The following is a 14,510-nucleotide window of genomic DNA, read 5'->3' as shown; positions in this document are numbered from 1 at the left end:
AATAACTTTCTGCATATTCGTTTAGTTCAAGTTGCAGTTAAGCCCCTAACTACAAGAATTCAATTATCTCCTTCTTCCCTTGTTTTGTTGCACGCGCTAACGGTAAAAAATTAAAACCGTGCGCTGATGTCAGCGCGGCTCCAACGGTTGGAAGCCACGTGTCACGCCCCCAGACGCTCCGATTTGCTTCTACAAACTTCATCCAACGGCTGGCGTTTTTCCAGCAATAAAATTATGAAAAAAAATCAAAATTTGTTTTAAAAAAAAACTAAAAAATTGTATTTTTTTCTTCCTATAAATACCTATAAATACCCTTCACTTTCAACACTAATTCTAATACATTTTATACTACTTCTACTATTACTCAACATTTCATTCACTCTTTACTCAACATTTTCCTCTCTTTCACCTTATATTTTTATACCATTATTTTTATGGCTTCTTCTATCGAAACCGGAGGAACGTGGAGTACCCATGGAAGATGTTTCTTTGTGTGAGGCTTGGCTCCAAGTTTATCATTGTCCCGTGACAGGCAATGAGATGAAATTTTTCCATATGTGGAAAAAAATTCATGCCAAATTTTGCGAAAAAATTCCGGGAGTCGACTCGTACGAAAATGACATTGTCGAGTAGGTGGAAAATTCTCAACAAAGAGTTGGCAAAATGGAGAGATGCCTTGGCAAAAGTGATGAACAACTATAGAAGCGAGGAAAATCGTACTAAAAAGGTAAGTATTTTGTAATTTTCGTTTTATTAAATTTAATGTCCTATTATATATATGTTGTTAATATTTATTGCATTTTCAATATTTTGTTAATATTTCTTGCATTTTCAATATGTTGTTAATATTTCTTGCATTTCCAATTGTTTTTTCATATTTCTTGCACTTTCAATTTATTTGTAAGGTTAATTGCATTTCCATTATTTTTATTTTTTTTACTTGCATATCCAATATATTTTAAATATTTCTTGCATTTCCATTTTTTTGTTAAATAGATGATTCAAGCACATATGTGGTTCAGTGCAACCAAGAGCTTCTTTTGTGAGATAGAGATGGCAAGATAGAGATGCCATGTGGCTTGGCATTTGATTGGATGAAAATCTTATCTGAAATTTGAAATTCATTTGAAATTTGAACCCAAATTTATCTGAAATTTGAATTTTGAAATTCATCCAAAATTTGAACCCAAAAATCTTATCTGAAAATTTTATCCGATTATGAATAGTCTTTACACGTAGGAACCCGGAAATCTTATCCGAAAATATTATCCAAATTAATTATTGAGGTAAAAAAATTTGTGAATAAAACAAAAAAATGAATAGTATGCTTAGCCATGACAACGGATGGAAACACAAAATCTATTTGCAAGGGCAACCACTATTCACGTGAATAATGGCCGCCCCAGCTCCCCCTTACCATAACTAAGGGCAAATGGGTTGAGTCGCTCTTAGAGCTTATTTGGGATTACAAACTTTTTGACTAGTCTAATTTAATTTTAGTTAACATTAATGTCATTTCAACCCAACATCGGGCTTAGGGTTGCAAATATGAATTTTGTGATAAATTTTGGGTTTGGGTTTCAATGTTATATCCAAACTGTCGATTGAAAACGACTAAATATTGTTGGTATGACATGTTACCCATAATTAAGTGAGACAACCCAAAAAATCTAAAAACACATAATTTGTACCGCAACATGTTCCCTTTTCATCAATTTGATTAAGATAATTTAGGTCATATCCTTGTATTGCAATCTTTGGACAAACAAACTAAAGAGCTAAAAGGAAAATATTTGCCTCCTACCGGAGGTAAGAACTAAATTTATGCGAATTATAATTTGACATGTGTGAATTATATGTGTTTAGGATGAATTATATCTTTGTATATGTGTCAAAATTAGAAACTTATCAAATTACAAAAATATCCATATTACAAGGATTATTTTTGTAATTTCACATAGCTTTCTTCCACGAAAACAGAGTCGCACTGCAATCATGACGAGAGGATTTCTGGCCCAGTTTCTTTATTGAGCTCCTTGATAAGAAAAATAGTTCTTTATTGGTTTTTTTTGTAACATTAAAATTAGTTCTTATTGCATTTACAGTTTCGAAGCATGAGTTTCTCTTTTCCTTTTATTCTATTATTCCTTTCGTTTTCTCACAAGATAGCTAGTTTCATCAGGCATGCTCTGCTTAGCTTCATTGAAGATAATGGCAAAGCTGATGCAATACCATTCCTTGTTGAGACCTTCTAAGATTTCAAAGCAACATACAAATTTTATAGAGCTCAGAGAATTACGGAAACAAGCAACATCATGGAAAGGGCACCAGACGAGTTTGATGACATCTTTTCATTTTGGATGAGGAAATGGTGTTTGTATGCTGAAATGAGAAACAGTTCCATTGAAACAGACTGAAAGATTTTGACTCGAGAGTGAAATGACGAACATGCAGAGGTGAAAAGTTTTGTTCACTCATAACTTCATCTCTATCTCCATCTTGGGGGAAAGTTGCAAAAAATTACTGCAGCCATCATCAGCTTTCTCTGTTGTAACATTCAATCAACTAGTCCCAATTTAATAATTCAGTAGGAACACTGAATGCATTAAGAACTTCAAAAGAAAACCTAGTTTGCCATAGATACATGACTCATTTTCAATGCAAATGGTTTTCTTTCTACATCGCAGTTGATCCTAGGATGACATTATCCTCATTAGTGATTGAGTTCCATGTGACTTCATATTCTGAAAGTTATTGGCTAAAAGAACTTTCATCAACAAAAATTCTTTAAACATAGATTAAGAAACAAAGAGAGGAAGTCTTATATACACGATGGATATGATATAAGTTATGCAGAGAAACCAAAACTACAAACATTATCAACAAGTATACTACTTTATTGACCTAAATTCGTATCACCGTAAAGGATCTTAAATATGGACATCACAATAGCACTCATATATTTTAAATACTATATTAATCTATTACTCTTAAAATATGTTATAGCAATAGGTAGTAGTATAAAGATATTTGCTCTGGTATAGAAGAAACTTACATGCTATATGTATTCAGCTTCTGTTGCCAATGATATCAAGGTTTCTACTAAGTGTAGAGTTTTGTATTGCACTAGCCATCTCATTTGTATTTGCTTGGCAATCAATTACTGCAGGCTGAAAATTTCCTCCTAATGGCACCATTGCTTTCGTGCTTGTGCCGATACTAGCCTGCATTGATGACCCAACAGGTGAACAGAAGCATGGTAAATCTGTTTGACAACAAAGTCCAACTGCCTGAGCAGTAAACTGCGGATTACAATCACTTTCGGTTAGAACAGAAGAAGTCTTACACTGATTTTGGAAGGGGAAAGCACCCAACTCATGATCAATCTTTCCTCTAAGGTCCAGAAATACGCTTCTCAGCCTTAAAAACTCTGTTTCAAGAATTGCCTGCCCCTGTATTTTTCTAACAAGTTGCTGGTTCAACAGCCTCAATTTCTTTACTTCCTCTTCTAAGTAAGCTGTATGTGCCTTCTTTTTCTCCCTGTACTTTCGAACTGCTTCTCTATTTCTGGAAGGCCTCCTTCTTCGTGGTCTGGGAACGGAATGCTCTTTATTCTTAGCACCATCATCATCTTCCGACGGAAGAACTTGGGTATGGGTGTGGTAGCAAGTATGTGTATGTGCAGCATCAGGGCCAGGTGGGTTGCAAGTGTGAGTGTGAGTGCAAGTCCGGGTATTCTTCAGAAATTCATCAACAAATGTATCTACAGCCTGGTCTGAAGTCCCTACCTCCCCATCATCCATGTTTTCTTTGATTACTTAAAATAAGAACTATTTGGAGCCAAATAACGTAAGAAAGAGCGTAGCTGCAAAATACCAAATTTCTGTTTATTGGTCAATTAACCATAAAGCTACAAACTTTATGCAATTTGTAAGAACTTCATGCATAATCGAACCAAACCACACAATTCTTACTAAAAAAATATGAGGGCTTGATTAAAATCAAATTAAATATAATTCAAGAATACATGCACAGCAGCACAGCACTCGGAACAAAATCTATGAATTACCCACACCATCATATGTTCCAATGAACCAAAATCTCTCTTAAAGGCGACTTATTTGAACCCATAAGCAGAAACAACCCTGACGTGCACTCAGAAGTTGAGGGTTTACACTGAAAGCAGGGTTTTTCAGCAATTCAAAAAAGAAATTAATAAAAAGATATTAGATCAATCACAGAGACAAAATTATGGTACAGATCAATACAACTAGTGAAGAGAATCCAGACATCAAGTGGGGCTATATAACGGAACAGAACATAAAAAAGCAGACTTTCGTGCAGAATATAAGAAAAGCAAGAATATGATTTTTATCAGATTGTGAGGCAGAAAATTCTGGAAATCTTTGTCGCAGCAAGTATGACGTAGTTACCTGATTTCTAGGGTAAGATTCTGTGACCATGATGGTTCATCTATCTGCTATCTTTACTCCATTGAAGAAGAAATAAGCATCTCTGGAGTATTTTTCATGTCTGTTGTCCATTCGAGGATAAAGGTCAACTAAACGTGGCCTTTTTATTTTAGAGTTTTATCTTTAGATAATAGATACTAGGGGTGCGGGGTATTAATTTGGCCGAACCAATGAAACAGGCGATTCGATTTATAATTGCCGGTTTAGTTTGGTTTTTTATCAATAATTTTTTTTTAATGGTTTAAACTGAATTAAACCGAATAGCTAGACTGTACTGTGATTTTGAGATTTTTGCAAACCAATTCAAACGGAATGAGACTGTCCATTTGTATATTTATTTTATTTTACGTGTGTAATTCTCTACTTGGATGATAATTATATAAAAATGTTGAATTTAAAGTTTGAAGTTATTGATATTTGAATTTGTAACTAAAGTAGTTATTGACATTAAGTTTGATTTAATGTTGAATTTTAGGATAGTTTGATATGCTAGAAAATGAAAACTATGTAGCAAGTTGTGATTTTGTTGTTGTTGTTGTAATTGGACTAATAAAGTTAAAGAAATGTAGAAGAAAAAAGGATTGGGTTTAGGACCAAACCAAACCAAATATTATCTTCCATAATTGGTTTGATTTGGTTTGGTTTCCTCATTAATTTTATCAAAATTGAACCAAACCAAAACCATTCTACTGTAATTAATTTTGCCTCTGTTTTCTGGTAAAACCATTCCAATCAGGATTGTGCTTGCCCCTAATAGACATGACATCATTTCCGTATTTGAGCTATTTGAAGAATCGTGTTTTCAATTTTAACACTTCAGTACCATACTTGGTGTTTCAAAATTATTGCATTGTAGTTTTGCAGTTAGATTGATGATTTCCACAAATACCATTTGAACTATTTATGTGCGCAATTTTAACCTATAAACGTCTTGTGTCTTTGTAATCATGTAGCATAATGTGCAGACAGAGTAATATTGACAGTTTAATACATTGCTTGTGTCTTTGTAATCATGTAGCATATTCAGGGGTTCTTGCCTGCAACCGTCCACATAGCAGAGAATATAGGCTGCGGATCCTCTGGCAGTCACACACATCCATGCACAACCCTGAGTTTGGTACTTTTATTTGATGCAATTTTAAATCATGGATGCAGGGGTGCGAAGAAGTTGAGAGTAGCAAGAAGCAGCTTGCTTAAAAAGCTAACCTCCATATATTTTAGGGCTCCAGTTGGGTGTAAATCATGGATTGTTTACAACTCTTAACTGCATGGAGAATAAAGGGTTTATGGTTAAGAACAGGATGTGTAAAGCTATGCTAAAATACGAATGCCATTGTAAAGGGAATGAAAATATATGAATGCCACTGTTTCAGGGAATCAGAAAGCACAACTCACAAAACTACCTCAAATGTACATAGGGGATGTTTTCAATCTTGGACCAATCCTCTCCCTTGTCCCGCTCACACCGATGTTGAAGAAGATGACAATAACGAATAGATAGGTCACCAAGCATAGCTGGCAGCCCATTCATTGGCAAAGATTGGAGCTTATCACACTCACTAATAACCAATTTTTGAAGTGAGTCGAGATCCTGGAGCGCCTCCGATATGGATTCAAGATCAGGGAGTCTTTGGACAACAAGACAGGTTAGAGTGTGTGGAAGACGGTACTCATTTGAAAACGACACGAGGCCAGGAAATCCACCAATGGTGAGATCATGAAGAGATTTGAGTTTGTGAAGTTTCCACTCATCTACAGGATTAAGCATTTCACAATCTGTAACTGTCAGTAATCTTAAATTGGTGGGCAGTCCCGACTTTGGCAAGGATATGAGACTTGGACAAAAAGATATCTCCAATTTTTGAAGCCGTTTGAGTTTGTAAATAAACTCAGGTAGGGACTTGAGCTTCTCACATTCAGAAATTCTAACTGACTTCATGTTGGTTGGCAACCCACCCACTGGAAAATGCTCAAGAAGGGGGCATCTAATTACTTCCAAGGTCTCAAGATTTACGAGGTTGACAAGGTTGAATGGTAAGGTCTGGAGTTTTGAGCAATCACCAATCTCAAGACGCTCTAGTGTTGTGGGTAATTCACCACTTGGGAAGGACATGAGAGAGGGGCAGTTGTCTATCTCCAAAAACTGAAGAGTCATGTTGTCTTTGATCATTAAACCCCCAGGCAGTGATGTTAGAATTTTGCAGTAGTAAACTTTCATATGTTTCAGAGTAGCAGGCAAGTTTCCTTCCTCAAGAAATGATATCAAAGAGGAACATTTATGTATGTCCAAATACTCAAGACAATTGTTGTTGTGTAACACCTCCCTCGGAAGGCTCTTAAGACCGCCACACTCACCGATTACAAGACGCTTAAGCATGGAGGGAAACCCTGTATCTGGAAATGATTCAATCTTTGGACACCATTCAATCCTCAACTCTGTAAGAAACTTAAGTTTGTAAAGCTCATCTGGAAACTTCAATAGGCTCTCCGAATGTTTTAAACTCAAATAGTTAAGCACAGGAGGCAGCTTATCAGCTTCATTGGGAAAAGCAACAAATTGAGGACAATTGGAGATTGTCAAGCGTTGGAGGGATGCAAGATCTGTCAGTCCAACTTGCTCATTTGACAACTGATTAAGTTCAGAAAAGCTATCAAGACTCAATTCTTCAAGCTTTGTGGAATGTCGTATAAAGCCCTCAGGCAGTGACTTGACGTGTGAAATATGATTCAAGTGCAGAGAGGTCAGTGAGGTTAGTTCATTCATACATCCCAGTAATTCAGCATTAGAATCTAACACAGACAATGTACAAAGTCCCATTAGCCTTGGAAGTGCAGCCAATTTTTCGCAACCATCTATCTCAAGACCTTCCAATGAAGGCAGGGTAACAGGAAGATCTTCAAGCTCTTTGCAACCTACAAGAACAAGCTGTTGAAGGCTAGGGAATTGTACAGGTTCTAAGTTTCCAAGTTCAGGATGATGAGAAAAACTAGTCAAAGCCCCACAATACTTGATGCGCAGTTTTTTCAGGGAAGCAAATCCATGAGAGAACTTTCTTAACTTCGGACATCTGAATAAAGAAAGCTCACGAAGGCCAGGAAATCCTTGAAGTCTTCCATCTTCTAAAGATGACCATTCCTCCCACTCTTTCATGTTCTCAAATTTCAAAGTTTCCAAAGACGGAAAAGGAATTGTAGAAGCATCACCATCCCCATAAAAATCAAGTCCGACATGATTTATTCCATCCATTGCTTCAATTACAAGATCTTTAAGAGAAGGCAGTTGGCCAAGGGATGGTAAAGATGTGCATTTTGCGCAACCTTTGAGATGCAGGTATACCATGCCAGTGAATATAGGATCACACATCCAACTTGGAAATTTTGTACCACCGTAGTAGCTAATGGTGAGTTTACTCAGGTTTTCATGAGGCTGTAATGCATCCAATACATCTGTCTCAATTTGTTCATTTCGCGAATCATCATCACTGCTCCATTCCATAACTAGTTCATCAAGGTGTTGCTTAACCTGCATTTTCGCCTGAATTGCATCCCCAACACTGACTTCATGCAAACCAGAAATGGAAAGTGAACCTCGAAGATGTGACAAGTCTTTTAACTCTGCTATCCCTGATCCAATGTGTTTCCCCACAACAAAATCTGAGAGTGTTTGAAGGTTAATCAATCTTCCCATTCTCAGAGGCATACTCTTCAGCCTAGTTCCTAGAATATTGAGATGCCGTAAATTCCTTAGGTTTCCCATATCTGTAGGCAGCGTGGTAAGAGATACGCATCGAAATAATATCAATGTCTGCAGATTGTATAGGTTGCTTGTTGACTCAGGCAACTCTTTTATTTCACAATAAGATAGATTGAGGTACCTAAGATGTTTCAAATTGCCAATTGAATCTGGCAACTTAGCTATGAGATAACCACTAAAGGATAGCACACGCAAGAATCTAAGTTTTGGCATCATATCATGAGGAACCTTTGGGGTTAATCTGCTCAGATTGAACCCTTGCAGTGGGTCTAATGGTAGAAAGGTTCGCAAAGACTCAACTTTGCTGAATGGCTCAAATTTCTGAAATACATCTTCAAGTTTACGAATGTATGATAAGTGACGGGTTTTTGTGGGCTCGCTATTATTCTCTGCATTTTCCTCCAACCTGAAAAATGTTTTTCCAGAAACAGATTGAGCTAGATCATGGATGAGATCGTGCATCATAAATCGTGACTTGTCATTGATGCATTGTTGGAAGAAGGACCTTGATAATAATTCAGAAACATACTTTCCAGCTACATCTTCAATTCTTTTATTTCCCTCCGGCTCCTGCACAAAACCCTCTGCCATCCATAACATGATTAGCATCTCTCTGTCATATTCATAGTCCTTAGGAAACATTGAGCAATATGCAAAGCATCGCTTCAAAATCCCAGGGAGGTGATAGTAGCTTAACCTTAGAGCTGGTAGAATGTTGTTGTCTGGCAGTTCCCAAATTTTGCTATTCAAGATGTCATTCCAAAAACTCTCATCCGGTTGAGGTTCAGCGTGCAGGAGACCCCCAAGTGCCTTTGCTGCCAAAGGCAACCCTTTACACTTCTCTACTATTTTCTTTCCAATCGCTTTCAAGTTTGGACAGGCATCTAAATTCCTGTTTTCAAACGCAATTTGTTCAAATAATGACAGACAATCATTTTCCGACAGTGCCTTCAAATGGTAAGGTAGAACAGTGCCCACAAGTGATGCAACTTTTTGAGAGCGTGTTGTGATTATAATTCTACTCCCTGGAGCACCAACTGTGAAAGGTACTCGTAACTCGTCCCAACTTTCGTACTTCTCATTCCAGACATCATCCAAAACCAGCAGAAATTTCCTTTTGTTCAATAATCTTTTCAGATCTTCTTGAATTAATTCCAGATTGTTTGTGCTCAAAGTTTTCTTTGTGGCAGACTCAACAAGTGTTTTTGTTATCCTGACGACATCAAATGAATCAGATACACAAGTCCACGCTTTCAAATTAAAATGCCTAGCCACGGTGTCATCATTGTACACAATTTGAGCAAGTGTTGTCTTTCCAATACCTCCCATGCCGACAATTGGAATTATGGAAACCTTATCATCATTTTCCTTGCCCAAATCCAGCAACTTAATTATCTCCTCCTTATCAAACTCTCTGCCATAAACATGAGATTCATTAACCATTGGAGTTGTTGGCAATCTATCAACCCCGAATGATACCCCACCAACATCTTCTCTCAAACGAAGAATATCTTTTTGTTTTGCAATTTCATCTAGTCTTTCTATGATCTTTTTCATTTTTGGCTCAACACGTTCCCGAAAGGGATTAAGAGCATTACCAATGTCTTTCATCTTAAAGTCCAGCTTTTCCTTGACTATTTCATTTGTATTGAAAGAGTCACAGACAAAGTTCAATACCTTGTTTTTGCTGTTTTGTGATTCAAGAGCATCATTGGCGATCTCAGCCACAATGTCCTCAGCATCATAAGCTGCAACTCTGACCTCCTCAATCCAAGCTTTGACATGTAAGTCTTTGATTTGCCTCTCCTCAGCATGATTGAGAACTGCATGAATTATTAGTAGGTTCGTCTTGAGCTTTCCTAATAGGGATCCATCGGGTTCCCACTTGAGGAAAAAATCTATTACATCCTGGGTAGCCAACTTGTTAAGCAACAGGTTTACAGAAGCAGATTCAAATGCTCGTCCCAAAGGCATGGCTGCAGTTTAGGTTTCTGAGGAAATGAGAGAGAGAGAGAGAGAGAGAGAGAGAGAGAGAGAGGGTCCTCAATGAAAGATAGAAAGACAGAATATGTGACTTGTGAGGACTAACTAAAACATGTGTATCATGGTTGTTGGCATAGCTTTCAAGCTGTCAAGTTGTCATGCAATATATTATACGCAATTCAAGGTCCAATTTTAAATAAACTATTAATTTAAGCTTTGATTCAGTCAATTTCATCAACCAGGCTCTGCCAGAAAGAAAGATATTTAATTCTAATCTCAGCAGAAAATTTTGGGTTGAAGACAAATGGTGGTTCATCCATCACTGACCAGGGAGAGGATAGGCTCATGAGGGAGGTAATTCTTCTCAGTTACTTTTTGGGGTGAGACTAGGCATTAATTTTGGGAAATGACCTCCAATGCCACTCATTTGTTAATTTTAACTAAAAATACCATCTCTTCCTAATTTTTGTACAACTACAACCTATAAATAAAAGTAAATTTAGGTTTTAGCCAAAAAAAAAATTTCACTTTTGGAAAAAGCCAAAGCTTTTTAAAAAATGAAGAAAAACCTCTCAACTTTCAAATCAAAGACATGCAAATGTAAAGGATTTCTTAGGAAATCCAAAAATAAATAAGGGCAATTTTGTCCATTTTGGCTTCTTTTACAAATTTTCTCTTTCCTTTGTGTTTTTCAAAGTCTCCTAAATATAAAATTATTGTCCACTTATTGTACCCATATCAGTTTTTCAGAAATTGCTCTCTCTCTCTCTCTCTAACTCGCTCTATCTCTTCGACCGTCTCTCTCCCTCGTGTACCTCTCTCTCTTCGACAACAATCATCTTTCTCCCTCAACAGTGGCTGTCTGCGTTCTCTCTTCCTCTCTCAGCGTTTTATCTCTCCATCGTCGCTCCATGACCACCACCACTCTGTTTCTCCCACTCTCGCGAAATCCATTCTGTGTCAATTTCTCAACAAAAAAACTCAATCTTTATCCCCTATCTAGGGTTATCTGGTCTTACAAGTCCAACCCAGAAACATAAAAGCTTAGCCACTCCCTAAGCCATCCAAGCTTAACTCCATAGTTCACATCCACAGTACTGTTCACGTTCCTTTTCTTAGAAATTTGGGGTTTTTGTGAATTTAGTTTATAGTGTATAGATTTGTATGAAATTGGTTTAGGGGTTTCTTCCAAATTGGTTTAGGGTTTTAGGGTTTAGAGGTTGCTTTGAAATTGGTTAGGATTTGTTTTGTGCCCAGAAGATTGTGACTTTGTTGAAAGTTCGTAAATGGAAAAGGCACTGTTCACAGAAATCAAATGCAAAAGATTGTGACTTTGTTGAAAGTTTGTGCCCAGAAGATTTGTGCATTTGTGCTTTCTCTGTTTGAAAGCATGGTTTTATCTATTTTTTTTATTTCCAGGATTGTTATCTAATTTCTTTATACACCATCTGCTGCTCGAAACATCATAATGCAGATGAAGCATCTCAGGGAAACTCTTTACTCAGTTCTTCTTTTCCAAGTTTGTGTTTCATTTAGTAATTGCAACAATTGGGTGTGCCAATTGTCAACAAATTTATTTAAAGCAATGTTGACTTGCTTGATCTCCGATTTTATTCAATTCTGTACTCTATTTTGGTGTAATCTTTGATGTAGGATATATCCTTTTTACAGAGAAGCAATTGGTGATTTGACAAGCAGACTTGGGGCAGATTGTCAACGATTATCTCTTGTTATTGCGAATGATATTAGTTTAATCTTATGCAATGTTCTTCAGAGTTGTGGTTCTTACCCTTCCCCTCCCCAAATGTGCATTTGATTTTTTAATAGTCTAGTCTAACTTACAGTTTTCTATATTGGGATAGGTGCAGATCAATTTGCTGATATTATCTCGGCCTCTCGCATTATCAACATTGTTTATCTGCTGTGTGTTATCTATGATTTTTCTTCTTTATGGATAGTAAGCTTCTTTACCTTCTTTCTACTTTATATCTGATTTGGATTTTTCGAAGCTTGAGGTTATTTATACCGCAAAGTTCTGCTATAACAATAAATGAAGAAGTGATATATTTGATTATTTTATATTTTATAACAATATATAGGTACCAAAAGAAAGCTGCAAAGTTAGTCCAAGACTTCACTGCTGGTGCCAATGAAGTATAGACAGACTATAGATCCAAAATGCACAATGACATCAAAATTGATTGGTTTTCTGGCTTGATATCTATCTTTAGTGTTTTCTAGCTTGATATCTATCTCTGCATAATGACATCAAAATTTTCTGTGGTGTATTTCATGATAGGTATTTGCAACTCCGGAAGCTAGTATTGGCTTTCATACTGATTGTGGTTTCTCATATGTATCCCATCTTCCTGGGCATCTTGGTAAGCATGCAAATATAGAGGAAAATAGTTTTTCCTGGATTTTACTGAAATTGATTGGTATTGTGTGGGGAAAGCAGGGGAGTTCTTTGCCTTAACAGGAGCAAGATTGAATGGTAAGGAATTGGTTGCAGCTGGATTGGCAACCCATTTTGTCCCTCTTGAGGTGATTTTCTCATTCCTTCCCTATAATTTTCTTCCTCTGAAACCAAGTCTCGGAAGTATTAGCTCACAAGATTTGCCCCTCTAAGTGATCTGCAAAGCTAAGAGACTGCATTATACATATCCATTATTATTAGATTCTTTGATATAATTCTTCTTCATAGTTACTATGTCAAACTAAAATTTGCTATTGAACTGTTTTTGTTCATCATAAATTATCTGATCTAGAGAAGCATTTGATAAGCTTAAACTCTGGAGATGAGAATGCAGTCAAAGCTGCGATTGAAGAATTTGCAGTGGAAGTCCAGCCTGATGAAGAAAGTGTTTTAAACAAGTAATAAATCTTAGTTGCTGGTGTTTAATTGTTAATTCCACTTCAATCCTTAACATTAACATGCAAAGCTCCATATCTCGATCTCAATAACCTTTCCTTACCTTTCAGGCAGTCAATAATTGATGAGTGCTTCTCCAAAGATACATCACAAGGATAAGGAAAGGTCTGATACCAGCTGGTTATGTCACTGTCAGGGTATGTGTCTTTCACTTCTATGAAATAATTGGGTTAAATTATGAAGTTCAATTTTGGTCTCAGAACATCACAAAGAATTATCATAACTATACTCAAATCTTGAAGGATTCTATGCTCAAATGACCCAAAATATAAATCACTATCCAAAAATAGATATGATTGTTATTTTTTGAATAGAGGAAGATAAATAAACCTTCATCTCAGTCATCTCAATCCGCACTGTTTACTCATGCAGAAAAAGATAAAATTCTCTTTAGCAAAATTGTTAGTTTTCTAATTTCGGAAGAGAAAGTATCAATTTTGGAGAATGGTTTTTATTTTGGTTAATTTCACGAAGTGGTTGGAGCTCAAACCACTTGCCACCAACATGTTAAGGTGTTGAAATAGAGTTAGGCCTAATCTATGAAGGACAATTATATTGGTGATTTATCTGAGTTCTCTGGTGTTACTGGTTATGCCTATGTATCTCTGACTCTATTTTTTCCTCAGGTCGGATTAGCTCTTGGAGAGTTGCGAAAGGAAAATAATTTCCTAAGAAGCCTTTGGCCAGTAACTAATCCACCTTCAAGTCAAGAACATCTTTTACATCCTCAACTTTTACAAAAGCCTCTCCGCCACCCATTCCGTGCTTGAGGGTATTTTGACGTTGCAGGAGTGTAAAACGTGATTCCATTAAGGACGTCGTGTCCTTTTTGTAATATGTTGTGTAGATTATGAATATGTAGTGGGAATGTGGAGTTTTTGTATTGCCATTGTATTGCTTCCGTATTGCATTTGTATTGTCATCATATTGTCATTGTGGTGTTGTGGTATTGCCTGGTTATTACACTTATATTTTTTTGTTGTCACTAGTTTTTTCAAGTCTGTCTTGTGAAGGAACTTATAAGAATATTTTGTAAAAGGAAACGCTTGATTGTGTAAGTTTATTTTGTAAAGGAAAATGCTGGATCATTATTCATTATCATATAAATAAGGTACAAGAAGCACCGTATATGCATCTCTTCAATATGATTGATTCGTGTTCAGCTATTGGTGTAAGAATGTGATTCCATTATTGCTTATTTATTTATTATTTATTATTTATTATTGTAAGAATGTGATTCCATTAATGACGTCACATCCTTTTAATAAATCAAACTCATAGTTGCTTCCCCTGCAAGAAATTATATTAATTAAGAAAACCAACCAAAAAGCAATACAAAAGCAATGGCACATAAATTATGAAGTGGTAG

At 36.3% G+C, this 14,510-nt stretch overlaps 2 protein-coding genes and 1 long non-coding RNA gene across 7 annotated transcripts; 1 reads left to right on the top strand and 2 right to left on the bottom strand.

Moving 5' to 3' along the window:
• Positions 1–2,257: 2,257 nt before the first annotated feature.
• Positions 2,258–4,595, bottom strand: LOC103330699 (basic leucine zipper 23-like). 3 transcript variants are annotated; one of them, XM_089053477.1, is made up of 3 exons: positions 4,434–4,595; positions 3,056–3,865; positions 2,258–2,545 (listed from the first exon to the last, which is right to left on the bottom strand). In XM_089053477.1, the coding sequence occupies exon 2, from the start codon at positions 3,801–3,803 to the stop codon at positions 3,069–3,071; it is 735 nt and encodes a 244-aa protein (XP_088909603.1). In that variant the 5' UTR covers positions 3,804–3,865; positions 4,434–4,595; the 3' UTR covers positions 2,258–2,545; positions 3,056–3,068. The 3 variants fall into 3 exon arrangements, with proteins under 3 accessions (XP_088909603.1, XP_088909604.1, XP_088909602.1); XM_089053478.1 differs by lacking the exon at positions 2,258–2,545 and having other exon boundaries at positions 2,759–3,224; positions 3,347–3,865; XM_089053476.1 differs by lacking the exon at positions 2,258–2,545 and having other exon boundaries at positions 2,759–3,865.
• A 790-nt stretch (positions 4,596–5,385) lies between these two features.
• Positions 5,386–10,243, bottom strand: LOC103330723 (putative disease resistance RPP13-like protein 1). Of its 3 annotated transcripts, XM_089053473.1 has the most exons (3): positions 9,904–10,034; positions 5,876–9,640; positions 5,386–5,736 (listed from the first exon to the last, which is right to left on the bottom strand). In XM_089053473.1, exons 1-3 carry the CDS (start codon positions 10,008–10,010, stop codon positions 5,733–5,735), a joined length of 3,876 nt encoding a protein of 1,291 aa, XP_088909599.1. In that variant the 5' UTR covers positions 10,011–10,034; the 3' UTR covers positions 5,386–5,732. The 3 variants fall into 3 exon arrangements, with proteins under 3 accessions (XP_088909599.1, XP_016650170.2, XP_088909598.1); XM_016794684.2 differs by having other exon boundaries at positions 5,876–10,243; XM_089053472.1 differs by lacking the exon at positions 5,386–5,736 and having other exon boundaries at positions 5,785–10,243.
• A 2,627-nt stretch (positions 10,244–12,870) lies between these two features.
• LOC107880772 (uncharacterized) lies at positions 12,871–14,140 on the top strand. Its single transcript, XR_016127259.1, has 3 exons — positions 12,871–13,083; positions 13,192–13,278; positions 13,768–14,140. It is a non-coding gene; the product is annotated as an uncharacterized LOC107880772 (long non-coding RNA).
• The last annotated feature ends 370 nt before the right edge of the window (positions 14,141–14,510 follow it).

This window comes from Prunus mume, linkage group LG5 (assembly GCF_029339155.1).
Source record: "Prunus mume cultivar Tortuosa linkage group LG5, ASM2933915v1, whole genome shotgun sequence".
Classification (NCBI taxonomy): domain Eukaryota; kingdom Viridiplantae; phylum Streptophyta; class Magnoliopsida; order Rosales; family Rosaceae; genus Prunus; species Prunus mume.
Note: the sequence above shows the minus strand (reverse complement) of the source record. Positions and strands in the feature narration are given on the sequence as shown.

Coding starts and splice junctions, on each gene's coding strand:
- LOC103330723 (XM_016794684.2), bottom strand. CDS start 10,200: ATGCCTTTGGGACGAGCATTTGAATCTGCTTCTGTAAACCTGTTGCTT.
- LOC103330699 (XM_089053477.1), bottom strand. CDS start 3,803: ATGGATGATGGGGAGGTAGGGACTTCAGACCAGGCTGTAGATACATTT.